Source organism: Heteronotia binoei, chromosome 8 (genome assembly GCF_032191835.1).
Source record: "Heteronotia binoei isolate CCM8104 ecotype False Entrance Well chromosome 8, APGP_CSIRO_Hbin_v1, whole genome shotgun sequence".
NCBI classification, from domain to species: Eukaryota; Metazoa; Chordata; class Lepidosauria; order Squamata; family Gekkonidae; genus Heteronotia; species Heteronotia binoei.
In genome coordinates this window covers 6,465,191-6,478,082 of record NC_083230.1, presented here as the reverse complement: position 1 = coordinate 6,478,082, position 12,892 = coordinate 6,465,191, and the positions used below count along the sequence as shown (strand labels likewise).

General features: G+C 44.9%; 1 protein-coding gene across 1 annotated transcript in view; it reads left to right on the top strand.

Moving 5' to 3' along the window:
• Positions 1-12,892, top strand: part of RELN (reelin) — a 659,346-nt gene that overhangs the window by 278,656 nt on the left and 367,798 nt on the right. The window contains exons 13-15 of the mRNA XM_060246073.1: positions 1,707-1,858; positions 7,801-7,913; positions 8,975-9,183. Of these exons, the coding sequence (XP_060102056.1) occupies positions 1,707-1,858; positions 7,801-7,913; positions 8,975-9,183 (474 nt within the window). The remainder of the gene's footprint in view (positions 1-1,706; positions 1,859-7,800; positions 7,914-8,974; positions 9,184-12,892) is intronic.

Sequence of the window (12,892 nt, the reverse complement as noted above, 5' to 3'; positions counted from 1 at the left end):
TGTGCAGGAACGTAAGTCCATCAGACTATTTACAAAACAGAGAAGTAATTTTGAAGATGTTACAAAGAAAGGCTATTCAAAACAAGATTACTTCTTCACTTCAACATCCCCATACCCTATGTTCTTATCCATCATTGAGGATATTGCCAGGGCAAAACAAGTGGAGGGATATAGAAAAGAATAACTGAAATAGTCCTAATTAATCTTGTAAGCCATGTTGCTATTTGGGGTGATGCTGAACATAATTCAAAAGTTGCTGTACTTATTTTATTGCTATGGTCTCTTGTTAATGTATTAAATTAACATTTTAAAAAAAGAAGAGAAAATAGCTGAAATATGCTTTGTAGAATATAAATTCAGTTTTCTACTTTACACATTCTGTTTTTAGATATGTACTTATGTATACTAGGAATAAGGCCTGTTGTAAAGAAAAATGCAACAGGTTCTAGAAAGAGGCTCTGGGAGAATGCCCCCCACCTTTGCTGTCTTCCCACCCGCCCAAGTGAAGGCATTCACTATTCCCCCACCTCAGGGGGAGCTGATCTCTGCTATGCTGAAAATTTGGAAAGCAATTGTAATTCTGAGTGATCTCCAGCCCTCACCTGCAGACTGGCAATAGTGATTCCCCAGGAGGAAAGGGTAGCTTGGAGGGTGGAGTCTATGGCATTGTACCTGTCTGAGGTCCCACCTCTCCTTAAACTCCACCCTCTTCTAGTTCCACCCCTGAAATCTCCAGGACTTTCCTAACCTGGAGCTGGCAACTCTATCTCCTTCCCTTTATTTGCCCCTCTGACTTTCCATTGCCTCCCCCCTTCCTGCAGTCAAGGACAGTCTCTCTCCACAGTGGGGGGGAAACCAAAGCAGCTTACATCATTCTCCTCTCCCCACCTTGATCTGCACAACAACCCTGTGAGGTAGGTTAGGCTGAAAGGCTGTGACTGGTCTGAAATCACCTAGCCGACTTCCACAGCAGGAGCCTGGGTCTGGCAGACCTCACTCTGAAGCCCTAATTCCTAAGCCCTCCTCAAACTCTGCCACAAAATCTCCAGGAATGTCCCCCACCAACCTGGAACTGGCAGCCCTAGTTAGTTCTCCCTTTGAGGGCTTTAGTGATACCTTTCAAACCAACAATCTCTCTCTGATAACTTTGAGTCTCCTTCCCTCACTATCTCTCTCTGTCTCTCTGTATCTGGTCTGCTGCCATGGGACACCATTATCCCTCCATCTCTGGCTGTTTCGCTTCCAGAGGAGGAGAGGGAGGAGCCCTCAGCCAGTTGAGGGAATGCTTCCTCTGGCTCTTTCCCTCCTCCTCTCCCCCTCAGCCAATCAAGGGAAAGGTTTCTTTTTTCCCCTGCGAAGCAGTGGCTCAATCCTTGTCTGTCCTTGGGCTGGAGGGTGGGGGTTTCTATTCATTGAGATTGAGCGACAGGCACTCAGCCAATGGCTGGAGGGTGAGGGGTTGATCTCCATTGAGATTGAGTTATAGACAGCTCAGCCAGTGGAAGATTAGGTGAACCTATGATCAGCCTTTTTGGAGAATTATATTATAGGGGAGATGATGACGATGTAAAGCATGATTGTTCCAAAATCATGTATTATACAGCTGTGACTAGGAATAGCTTCCTTCTAAGAGTTAACTCTTCAGCAAATACTCTGCATAATATGTGAAATGACCTTGTCCCTTTTGTTTTGGTTGCTGTCATTAGGTGGGATATATCTGGAGCTGTCATTGGTACTGAATGTGGAACACTGGAATCAGGTTCATCTGTTGTGTTCCTCAGGGATGGAGAGAGGAAATTATGCACTCCATATATGGACACTACTGGCTATGGAAATCTGAGATTTTATTTCAGTATGGGTGAGTACATGCTGGTAACAAGCTTAGCTTCTGTACTCCAGATTGGAAGAGGAGAGTTATTCTTCTGCAGATTGAACTGCAAACAGTATTTCTGTCAGTCAGTCAGTCAGTTCTGGCTGCTTCAGTTTTTGTCTAACTATATAGGCTCTTCACATTCTTCTACTTCCAAGTGTTGTATAAGAAAGCCCTGTGAAAAATACACCAGGAATCTCTTTTCTTACCTCCTGTTCATTTTCAACCGAACTAGAAATTATGTGAAACATGGAGCTGCCTCCATAAAAGGCAGCAATGTCATTCCATCTCCTCAGCGTATAATAACACTTTCCAGAGTGCTGATGGGACATCAGTGCTCTGTGCATTTTCTCTTCCATTTGACATCATTGGCTGCATGGGGGGGGAGGGAGGAGTGCAAAGCTTGATGAAATCTGGACCTGGGTAAATTTTAATCCATGTTACAGAAAGGGCAAATTAAACATATGGCTGCCATTTCCCCCAGCAGCTTTATATATGTTAGTGTCAGATTCTGCTCTTTAGCTGCCATCTCAACCGCTGCTCCCCCCCGCCTTTGGGGGGTATTTTTGTACTTTTTTGTTGTGTGTATGTGTATGCTTGCACCTGGATGTGATGTTGACCTCTGGTGACTGACACCTACTGAATAAAGCCTGACTCTGTCCTCCCAACTTGGTATTTCAAGGAGGTCTCCCATCCAAGTACTTGCCAGAGTCAACCCTGCTTAGCTCCTGAGATTTGATGAGATCAGGCTTGCCTTGATTATCCAGGTCAGGGCCTAAACTACTGCTATGAGTTAGGAGTAAAAGTCCAGTTTCTTGGAGTATAATCTACAGATAGTACCAGTGCACAAGAGAGGACATAAAAGAAGTCCCCAAAGTGGAGGATTTGTGACTTCTAGCTAGTCCCTTGAAAGAGCTGCTGTTGTAACTATTTTCTGCAATATTTCATAGCAACCTAAATGGCCACAAACATATTTATTTATTCCATTGACTTTTTACTTAACCTTCCCCAAGGTTTGGGGACCCAAACCAGTTTACATTGTTTTTCTCCATTTTTATTCCCTTTCTTTGTATATCTTCATCACCACTACTTCTCTGTTTGGAAAATAATCAGTCTGAGGGGCTTACATTCCTGAGCATCTGATGAATAGGTTAGGCGGAGAGTGACTGGCCCAAAGTCACCCAGCAGGTTTCCATGGCAAAGTAGGGACCTAAACCTGCATTTCCCAGATCCTAGTCTGACACGCGAACCACACCACCACACTGGCTCCATGTTACTTCTTGGTAAAATACTTTTGGACATCTTGTATGCATGTTCCTGAGGATTAATTGTACAGAGAAGAGTGAGCACAGGGCAAAAACAGAACCATCTTTCTTCCAAACTTAGAGAGCCAGAATCACCAGGATTGGATAAACATTTCAAATGGTGAAAACCAAAATTTATACAAACAATTAGAAGATCCAAACAGCTCTGGCAGTTGTACAATTTTCTTTGCAACACTTTCCCAGGAATGTCGTTTCACAGACCCTCGCAAATGGGGTAAACTGTATAGGGCATTTATTCTTTCAACATGTCATGCATTAATGTGATATGGAAAGGCAGGAGAGGAAGCAGAGACTGAATTAGTTATCCTAATGAAGAGGTCTTCCATGTCAACAAGAACCAAATGCCTGCCTTCCTGAAGTGGAAGTTGTACAATAGATACTTTGAATAGTCATTTAACCTGTGCAGTGTGATGTACAAAAAAAAAATACCTGGGGACATTGCTTTACTTCCAGGTTTTTCAGGCATAACTACACCTACCTGAAAAACATCTACATGCACCCCCTTGCCCAGCTTGTCAGGAGGTATGGGCTGGGATGCCATCAATATGCAGATGACACCCACCTCTATCTATTGATGGGTAGCCAGTCCGACTGCACCCCAGATAATTTGGACCTGGCACTACAAGCCGTGATGTCATGGCTCAGGCTGAGTTGACTGAAGTTGAATCCAATGAAGACAGAGGTTCCCTACCTAAGTCATGGCAGCCCGGGAAGGGAGATTCCTTTGCTTTAGGGTTGCCAAGTCCAATTCAAGAAATATCTGGGGACTTTGGGAGTGGAGCCAGGAGACTTTGGGTGGAGCCAGGAGCAAGGTTGTGACAAGCATAATTGAACTGCAAAGGGAGTTCTGGCCATCACATACAAAGGGACCACACACCTTTTAAATGCCTTCCCTTCACTGGAAATAATGAAGGACAGGGGCACCTTCTTTGGGGGTTTATAGAATTGGACTCCCTGGTCCAATCTTTTTGAAATTTGGAGGGTATTTTGGGGACAGGCACCAGACGCTATGCTGAAAATTTGGTGCCTCTACCTCAAAGAACAGCCCCTCCCCCAGAGCCCCAGATACCCATGGATCAATTATCCATTATACCCTATGGGAATTGGTCTCCATGGGGAATAATGGAGTGCCCAGCAGACATTCCCTCCCCCCCACCACTTTCTAATGGCTTCATGGGGCAGGGGGGGATTGATAGGGTGAAAACATGACTGCTGATACTCAGGGAAAATGAAAGCTTGGTAAAAAGGAAAATAGCGTCATCTTTAAGATTTTAATTGAGATTGCAGACTAGAGACTGCGTCATTAAATAAATCTTCATACTTAAATAGCAGTCCTCCATCTGAAAGTAGGGTAGTGATAGAGCATCTGCTTGGCATGCAGGGAGTCCCAAAGTCAATCCAGTTAAAAAGATCAGGTTGTAGATGATGAAAGACCCCAACCTGAGACCCTGGAGAGCCACTGCCAATCTGAGCAGATAATACCAACCTTGATAAACTCAGGGTCTGGTTCAATATACAGCAGTTTTCATGTGTGAATTCTTCAGTGAAACAACCTCAGCAAAACAACACAAGTTGCTGCTGTTAATGTTGTTATTCTTAATGTGTGGATCAATACTATTCCTTCCTGTTCCCATGTAATAATTTTCCATTCAAATCTGAACAGGGCATATTTCATGGATGGTAATAATGGACAATAACCAGTTTTATCCTTTTCAAATATACAACAGATATGCAATTCCAGTGTAACAGAACAACTCCAAAATTGTAAAAACCTCCCTGTTGTGAAGATCGGTTCTAGGAAAAAAGCACAAAGGAAGAAAGCCCAGTGAAAAAACCCCATGGACATAAATGCTCACAGGAAAAAAGCCCCCATGGAAACATGCCTCCATGGAAAAATGCCCACATGGAAATAAACCCACGTGGAAAGAAGCCCACATGGAATAGGGTTGCCAAGTCCAATTCAAAAAATATCTGGGGACCTTGGGGGTGGAGCCAAGAGACTTTGGGGGTGGAGCCAGGAGCAAGGTTGTGACAAGCACAATTGAACTCCAAAGGGAGTTCTGACCATCACATCTAAAGGGACCACGCTCCTTTTAAATGTCTTCTCTCCATAGGAAATAATGAAGGATAGGAGCACCCCCCCCCCCCGGTCCAATCCTTTTGACAGTCCCCCCCAGAGCCCGAGATACCCGTGGATCAATTCTCCATTATACCTTTTTTTTAATTAATTCCAACTATGTTTATTGATTTCTTCCTTCCAGATACTTGCCTGCTTAGCTTCTTATATCTATGAGATCTACCTCTGCTATCACACAGCAGGCAGTAATTTGCCTAACCCAAAACCCATACATTTTGACATTCCTGAAACGTATAGGCAACTGATATGTCATGATTCCGATGTGGAAACATCCAGACAGAATTCTGGTTTTAAGTGATAGAGATCGTATGCTTGAATTAAACAAAGATACCATCTATGAAGATGGCACCTTTAATAAAATGCCAAATATGTTTTACCAGCTGTACACATGGCATGCCAAGGTGGGTAATTCATATCCACTGTGTATTTACATTTTACTTTTAAAAAGAACATAATAGAATGTTTGAAATAATGAAGCTATTGATTCCAGATGTGTCACCTCAAAAGGTTTTAGTGGATTTTGAGAAAGCTTGTATGAATGCAGTGAGGAGTGCCTTTCCACACGCTGAGGTCAAAGGGTGTTATTTTCACCTGTGTCAGAGTCTCATTAGGAAAATCAATAGTGTTGACTTGAAGATTGAATATGAAACTAATATGAACATAACAATTACACTGAAATCTCTTGCTGCATTAGCCTTTGTCTCAATCACTGATGTGAGAACTGTTTTTGATGAGCTTGCTGCCACATTTCCAGATGAAGACAGCTACAATGCAGTGCTCATGTACTTCTTTTTGACATATATTGAAGATGCAGTAGGTAGAGATCCTCATTTTCCTAAAATAATATAGAATCATCATGATGCAGCCCTGGAACGGTCACCAGACTATAAACTGTTGTGAGGGATTTCACAATGCTCTTAATTCCTTGTTCCATTGCAGTCATCCCAGTGTGTAGTTGGTCTCTATTCGATGGACTGCAGAGGGACCTGGCTTGTCACAAACTAACATTGGCTAATTTATTTATTTATTTATTTATTTATTACGTTAAGCTTATATCCCGCCCTCTCCGCAAGCGGACTCAGGGCGGCTCACAACATTACATTGCTACCATTAAAACCAATAAAACATATAAAACATAATTACGTATTTAAATTATTTAAAACCATTTCAGGGTGCTGTGTTAATACAATACAATATAGGCGGTTCTGAAAATTCTGTGGTGACCACCAGTACTCTACATGGTGCTCTATATGATGTCCAGTGGCAGCTCTCTCAGTTAGATATTGAAGGCCTGTCGGAACAATTCGGTCTTACAGGCCCTGCAAAACGTAGGCAGATCCTGCAGGGCCCTTATGGCCTCCGGGAGAGCGTTCCAGAGTTCTGGCGCTGCACAGGCAGGTCGCCTAGGGGTGAAAAAGAGGAAATATGAGGCACTACATGACATGGTTGCCACTTCTGTGCAGCAATATGAGCAGGTGGAAGATAAACTTAGTTGCTTAAAGAGATTGGCTAATCTGCAATGAAGAATTATATCTGAGTTATTATTGTTGTTAAATAATTGTTGCTTTTACTATTAGGGTTAGGTAGTCTTTTGTCGTGGTCACTGGGTGCACCACGACGTATTAGCATTTAAAATTTGACAAATGGTACATTAATAAAGTTAAAGCGTTTAATTTTATTTAAATATATTTCTATGTAAAGTTTAATTTCTGTTATTATTGTTTCTCTTTCTTAATAAGGTTCATTGATAACAAAATGTTCACTTCTTGTTGCATTTGAATATGACATTTTTAAATCCTAAAATAACAATATAAAAATAACAATATGGTCCCTTTTTGTTGCATGTGAATATGACTTATTTTAATCCTAAAATAACAACCAAATATTATTAATCGTTATCCACAATTATAAACATCTATGGTGTTTTACATATTTTTCCATGGGGGCTTTTCCCCATGGGCTCCTTTCAGTATGGGCTTCTTTCCATGTGAGCGTGTTTCCATGTGGGCTTTTTTCCTGTGAGCATTTATGTCCCTGGGTTTTTTTCTTTGGGCTTTTTTCCTTTGTGCTTTTTTCTGGTTATCATGAAGATCATATATCCTTTTCTGTTGCTAGGAGTCCTGATGCCAAGGTGGAAGTATCTATGAAAATAAGTGACAAGATTTCACACATCCCTAGCTATAACAGCTTCTTCAGAAGTGTTGTAATTAGTGTTGTGATGTCACAGCTAGTTTGCATTATAATTTATGGCTTTGTAACCCATCTGGATCTAGAGAAGAGTTTGTAATTTTAGTAGAGGGATGTTTTTTTTAATTCCCGGGAAGCCAATAAAGTAATTGTGGAACGTGGTGTGTGGCAGAGGCAGAGCGAGTGGGAAACATCACAGTTGTTTTATGGTTGTTAGGAATTAAAGGTGAATGCCTTTTTAAATACAAATTATTTGTATTTAAATATGCAAATTGTTACAGGAGGAAGCTGCGATGCTGGTGAAGCACATGAAAATGATGTCATTCTCTATGCAAAAATTGATGGTAGGAAGGATCACATAAATCTAGATACCATGACCTACGCTTCTTACAGGGTGAGTGTTTGAAACAGGACCTGAAGGTAGTACAGTGCAGGCAAGAGAGATTTCCCAGCTACCTTAGCCATTAGGTTCAGATGAATTTCTGAATCACTGAACAACTCTTCAATTCTGAGCCCACTTGTGGGGAGGGTGGGGTAAAAACTGAAAAAAATCAATAAATCAGTCAATCAATTCAGCATGAAAGTTGGATTGTTCTTGTCCTGTTGCATATCACTAGCAGATTCTGTGCCACTGTTGATATTGGGGAAGGACGGTGGCTCAGTGGTAGAGCATCTGCTTGGGAAGCAGAAGGTCCAAGGTTCAATCCCTGGCATCTCCAAAAAAGGGTCCAGGCAAATAGGTGTGAAAAACCTCAGCTTGAGACCCTGGAGAGCCGCTGCCAGTCTGAGTAGACAATACTGACTTTGATGGACCAAGGGTCTGATTCAGTATAAGGCAGCTTCATATGTCCATATTCTGTATTGATTGTACGTAACCTCAAGCAAACTGGCTAATAACTCAGACCCTGAGAATGAAAAAAGAAAACTTCACAATGGGTCAACAGAACAGCTGTTCCTTAATAAAGCCTTTAGGCTTGCTAATACTATGAGTTTCCATCACATTTTCAAGTAAAGTTAAAAGATTAGTAAAGTTTTCCAGAGAGTTATTATGAAAACCATTTCGCAGATTCCCAACGACCCTTGCTCAAAATCAATTTCTGGTGTGACCTTCAATGCAGAACAGCTCCTCTATAAGAACATGTCCGCACCACACGTTTCTCTTTTATATCAATCTAAGCAGAATGCTCCACCCACCCACCCACTCCAGCCAGGAGCTGTACTTTGATAAGTGCTAATAATCCTCTCTTATAAGTCCTAGTCCCACCCACGTTACTCTAGTCCCTTAGCAGAGCCATCCTAAGTCAACGTATGTTGTCCTTAGGCAAGCTGAGGAAAAGTAAGGCAATTACTCTATGGTTACGCAGAACATTCCCAGAGGTGTTGCAAACATTAGTTTTTAAAATGTTTTCCTTCATAGTTTATGCACAAGTGTAATTATTTTTATTTGTATTGAAGGTGTCTTCTTTGGTTTCGGTCGTTATCAGTCCAGAGCTGCAGACTCCAGCTACCAAGTTCTGCCTCAAGCAGAAGAATCACCAAGGGCATAACAGAAACATCTGGGCAGTTGACTACTTCCATGTCCTGCCAGTGCTCTCTTCCACTATCACTCATATGATCCAATTTTCTATTAACTTGGGCTGTGGAACCCATCAACCAGGTAACAGGTAAAGCAAACTAAAGTTCAGTTCTTGTGTATTGTTGCTTTTTTTCTAATCCAGGTGTCAAAGCACTCTGCCTTGTTTTCTTAGTTTTCTGAAAGAAAAGGAAAGAAGACAGTGTCAAACAAACTCATGAGTAAACTTGGGAGAAGTCTTTACTTGATAATCTTCTTCATTGTCTCTGTGCTTCACACTGATGGGATATAGTGCGCCTGCGCCGATGTCAATTGGTACTTCAAAGCCTGGAGAAAAAAGGATTTTCGCGCCCCTCCCACCGGGCATGTGAGGCTCCCCACCGCGCATGCCTAGTGGGACGGGCACGAGGATCCCATCAGTTCCTTTCTGACTGCTGCGCAGACGGGATCTTTCTCCCATCTTCTTGTCGGTACTTACCTTCGCTATCCTTCGATACCTCGTCATTACCCTCTCTTCATTGTTCACGACATACCTGAAGGACAACACAGACACTTTTAGTGCATGAGTTGTTTTCCACCCTCCCCAGTGAGGGGGGGAAGCCCCTCCCTTCTCCCCTCAGGCGTATGGAAAAACTGGGGGGGTGTTTCAAACGCTGCAAGAAGTGCAGCAGCAAACTCCCTCCTACAGACAGGCATTATCTTTGCTTACTGTGCCTGGGTGAGGGACACCGCCCAGAGACTGTGTGAAATTCTCCAAACAGACCCAAAAAAATAGCGCTACACGACTTCGCACGTGCGTATGGAAGCAGCGCTTATTCCCGGCATGCAGTCCCAGGGCGATTCAGGTCATGCATTGATGTCAATCTCATCCACGCCGACCCACTCAGCCCAGGCTCCTTCCAACGCTAATCGGTCGGTGCAGAAACAGTCGACCTCGGCATCCATCTTGGAAACCTCCACTCCTGCTAAGAAATGCAGGGAGGGAAAGGAGCATAAGAGGGACAGGGGCAAGAAGAGCAAGAAGGACTCCAAGAGCCCTCGGGAACATCCTAGCCAACCCTCCACCCTGATTGGTCTGGTAGAACCAGGCAGGGCTCCCCTGCAGCAGCTGCTAGCCTCTCCTATCCAACAGGCCTCTTTGCTGAAGGTACCCCAGGAGGAGTTCTTGGACTTCGAGATCAATCTGACACAGCAGACATCTCACTCCATATCCTCCGGCACTGAACCGAGTCCTCCACCTCGACAGGACCAACAGGGTCATACGCCTGCCTCCCCACTGATTCCACCTGGGCCGCGCACACCAGCAGAGGTTTCTATCTTGAAGGCCTCAGAGGATCGGCTTCCACCTCCTCCTCCACCTCTGCCAGCTTAGGACCAGTGACAATAGCAGTACTTGTACAGCATGTACCCCATGCCATCAGGCTTCCCATGGCTACCCTGCCTGCCACTGGACAGGGATTAATGCTCCATCGCATCTTACCACTCCTACCATCGAGATCCACACCGGGGCCTGGATCCTCTAGCACCGAAGCGTCCAGCTGAGTGCCCAGCTGCTCCGCAACCCAAACACATCTCGATGCCGACGCCTCCATGCCGACCCTCGACACCGAGGACCCTGGATTTGCCCCAGCAGCCATTGGAACCCGACATGGCTTCCTCCCGTTCCGACCCCGATTCGGACTCGGACCAACCTAATCGTCCCGATTCCCACACCGAACCCTCTCCACCTCAACACCCGATGTAGGAATCACTGGTCTCACCATCCAAAAGAGCTTATGGTGATTTTGTCAAGCACATGGCCCACTCCCTGTCATTGCCGATATCGCAGCCAAAACCCCTTGTGACTGACATGGTCTTCGATATAGTCCAATGCAACGTGTCCACACCGGTAGCCCTACTCATAATTTCGGTGCTTCTTCAAGCAGCCAAAGTCCCATGGCCCAAACTGGCATCCATGCCGATTTCCACTCGACGCACTGATCATATGTGTATAAAACACAGGACACGGAAGCTGGTTTTCTTTTCAACCACCCCAAACCGAACTCTGTAGTGGTCTCCTTTTCCTCAAAGTGTAAGCGCACCCACTCCACACACTCCAACAAGGAGGGGGGAAAAGCTTGACTCCTTCGGCCACAAGATCTACTCTGCGGGAGCCCTGGGGATTAAAACAGCAAATTACGAAGCATGCATGGCTAGAAACCAGTACACCCTCTGGGAAAAGTTAGCGGATGTCCTACCTTCCCTACCAGAAGATAAGGCTCTGGAGGTGAAACACCTTCAGAAGGAGGGCATGCTCGTTGAGAAACACCAAGTCAATGCCGCCAAGCATTCCGTGGACATCTTCGCCAAGACATTAACAACAGCAGTTACCCTTTGCCACCACACATGGCTCCGCATTACGGCACTGCCCCAGGACATGAGAGCATGGATAGAGGACCTCCCCTTCGAGGGAGATGGCTTATTCAGCTCCACCACTGACACGGTCCTACAGGATCTGGACAAGAGCATCAAGACCTCCAAGAATTTGGGTGTCTCTTCCTCATCCCACTCGAAACTCAAGTCTTGGTCTAGATCTTGGCCCAAGAAGCCTTTCACCAAGTCACCCCCTGAACAGTCGTGGACCCCCCGCTCCCAGTCGGGCCATTCCAGACCATTGTATGGAGCGAAACAGAAGTTTTCTTCACAAAAACAACAACAACACAGGCCTAAGGGGGGCAAGACGCCCTTTTGACTCTCCCCCATCGTCCTTTCCCCCCACTCGCATGTCCCCGTACTTACCTGCATGGAAAAACATCACTACAAACGACTGGGTTCTATCCATCATAGAGCATGGTTATCGCATCAAGTTCATCCAACAACCTCCACCATCAGGTCTCATTACGATGCCTCCCTCAGAGGTTCTCCTACAGGAAATCACAAATCTCTTATCAAAACAGGTCCCCCCGAATCCCCATTCTGGGTTTTACTCCCATTATTTTACTGTCCCCATTCGGAATGGGGGCCTCCGGCCCATTCTGGACTTACGAGCCCTGAACGAGTTCATTGTGTACTAAAAAATTCCACATGACATCTCTTCAACACATCCTTCCCGTATTAGAACAGGATGCCTGGATGGCAACCCTGGACCTGAAGGATGTGTACTTCCACATTACCATCCATCCCCACTTCAGGTAGTACCTATGGTTTGTGATTGGAAACCAACACTTCCAATACACCGCACTTCCTTTCGGGATCTCGACCGCCCCTCGGGTCTTTATGAAGACAATGGTGGTCATTGCAGCTCACCTTCGTCTCCAGGGAATCCTTATATTTCCCTACATAGACGATTGTCTGGTGGTGGCTCCAGCAACAGACACGCTACACAACACATCTCAACACTATCCTACAGCTTCTCCGAGACCTGGGGCTCCAGGTCAACAAGCAAAAGTCCCATCTCACTCCATCAACGGGGGTGCGGTTCATTGGAGCCATTCTGGACACACACCTTTGCAGAACATTCCTCCCTCAGGAACAAGCAGTGGCCCTGATTGACCTTATCTCTATGATCCGAGTACAGGGTGACGTGTCAGCACTCCAGATACAAAGATTCCTAGGGCTGATGGCAGCTACCACGGCCGTACTCCTCCACGCCCACCTCTGCATGCGACCTCTACAATTGTAGTTTGTGAGGACCTTCCAACCAGCTCGACATTTACAGTCTCGCTGCCTAAAAATCCCGGCCCAGGTCCTAGCCTCCCTAACCTGGTGGGAACAGGTATACAACCTGCTTCAAGGTGCACCCTTTCAACTGCCAGCCCCAG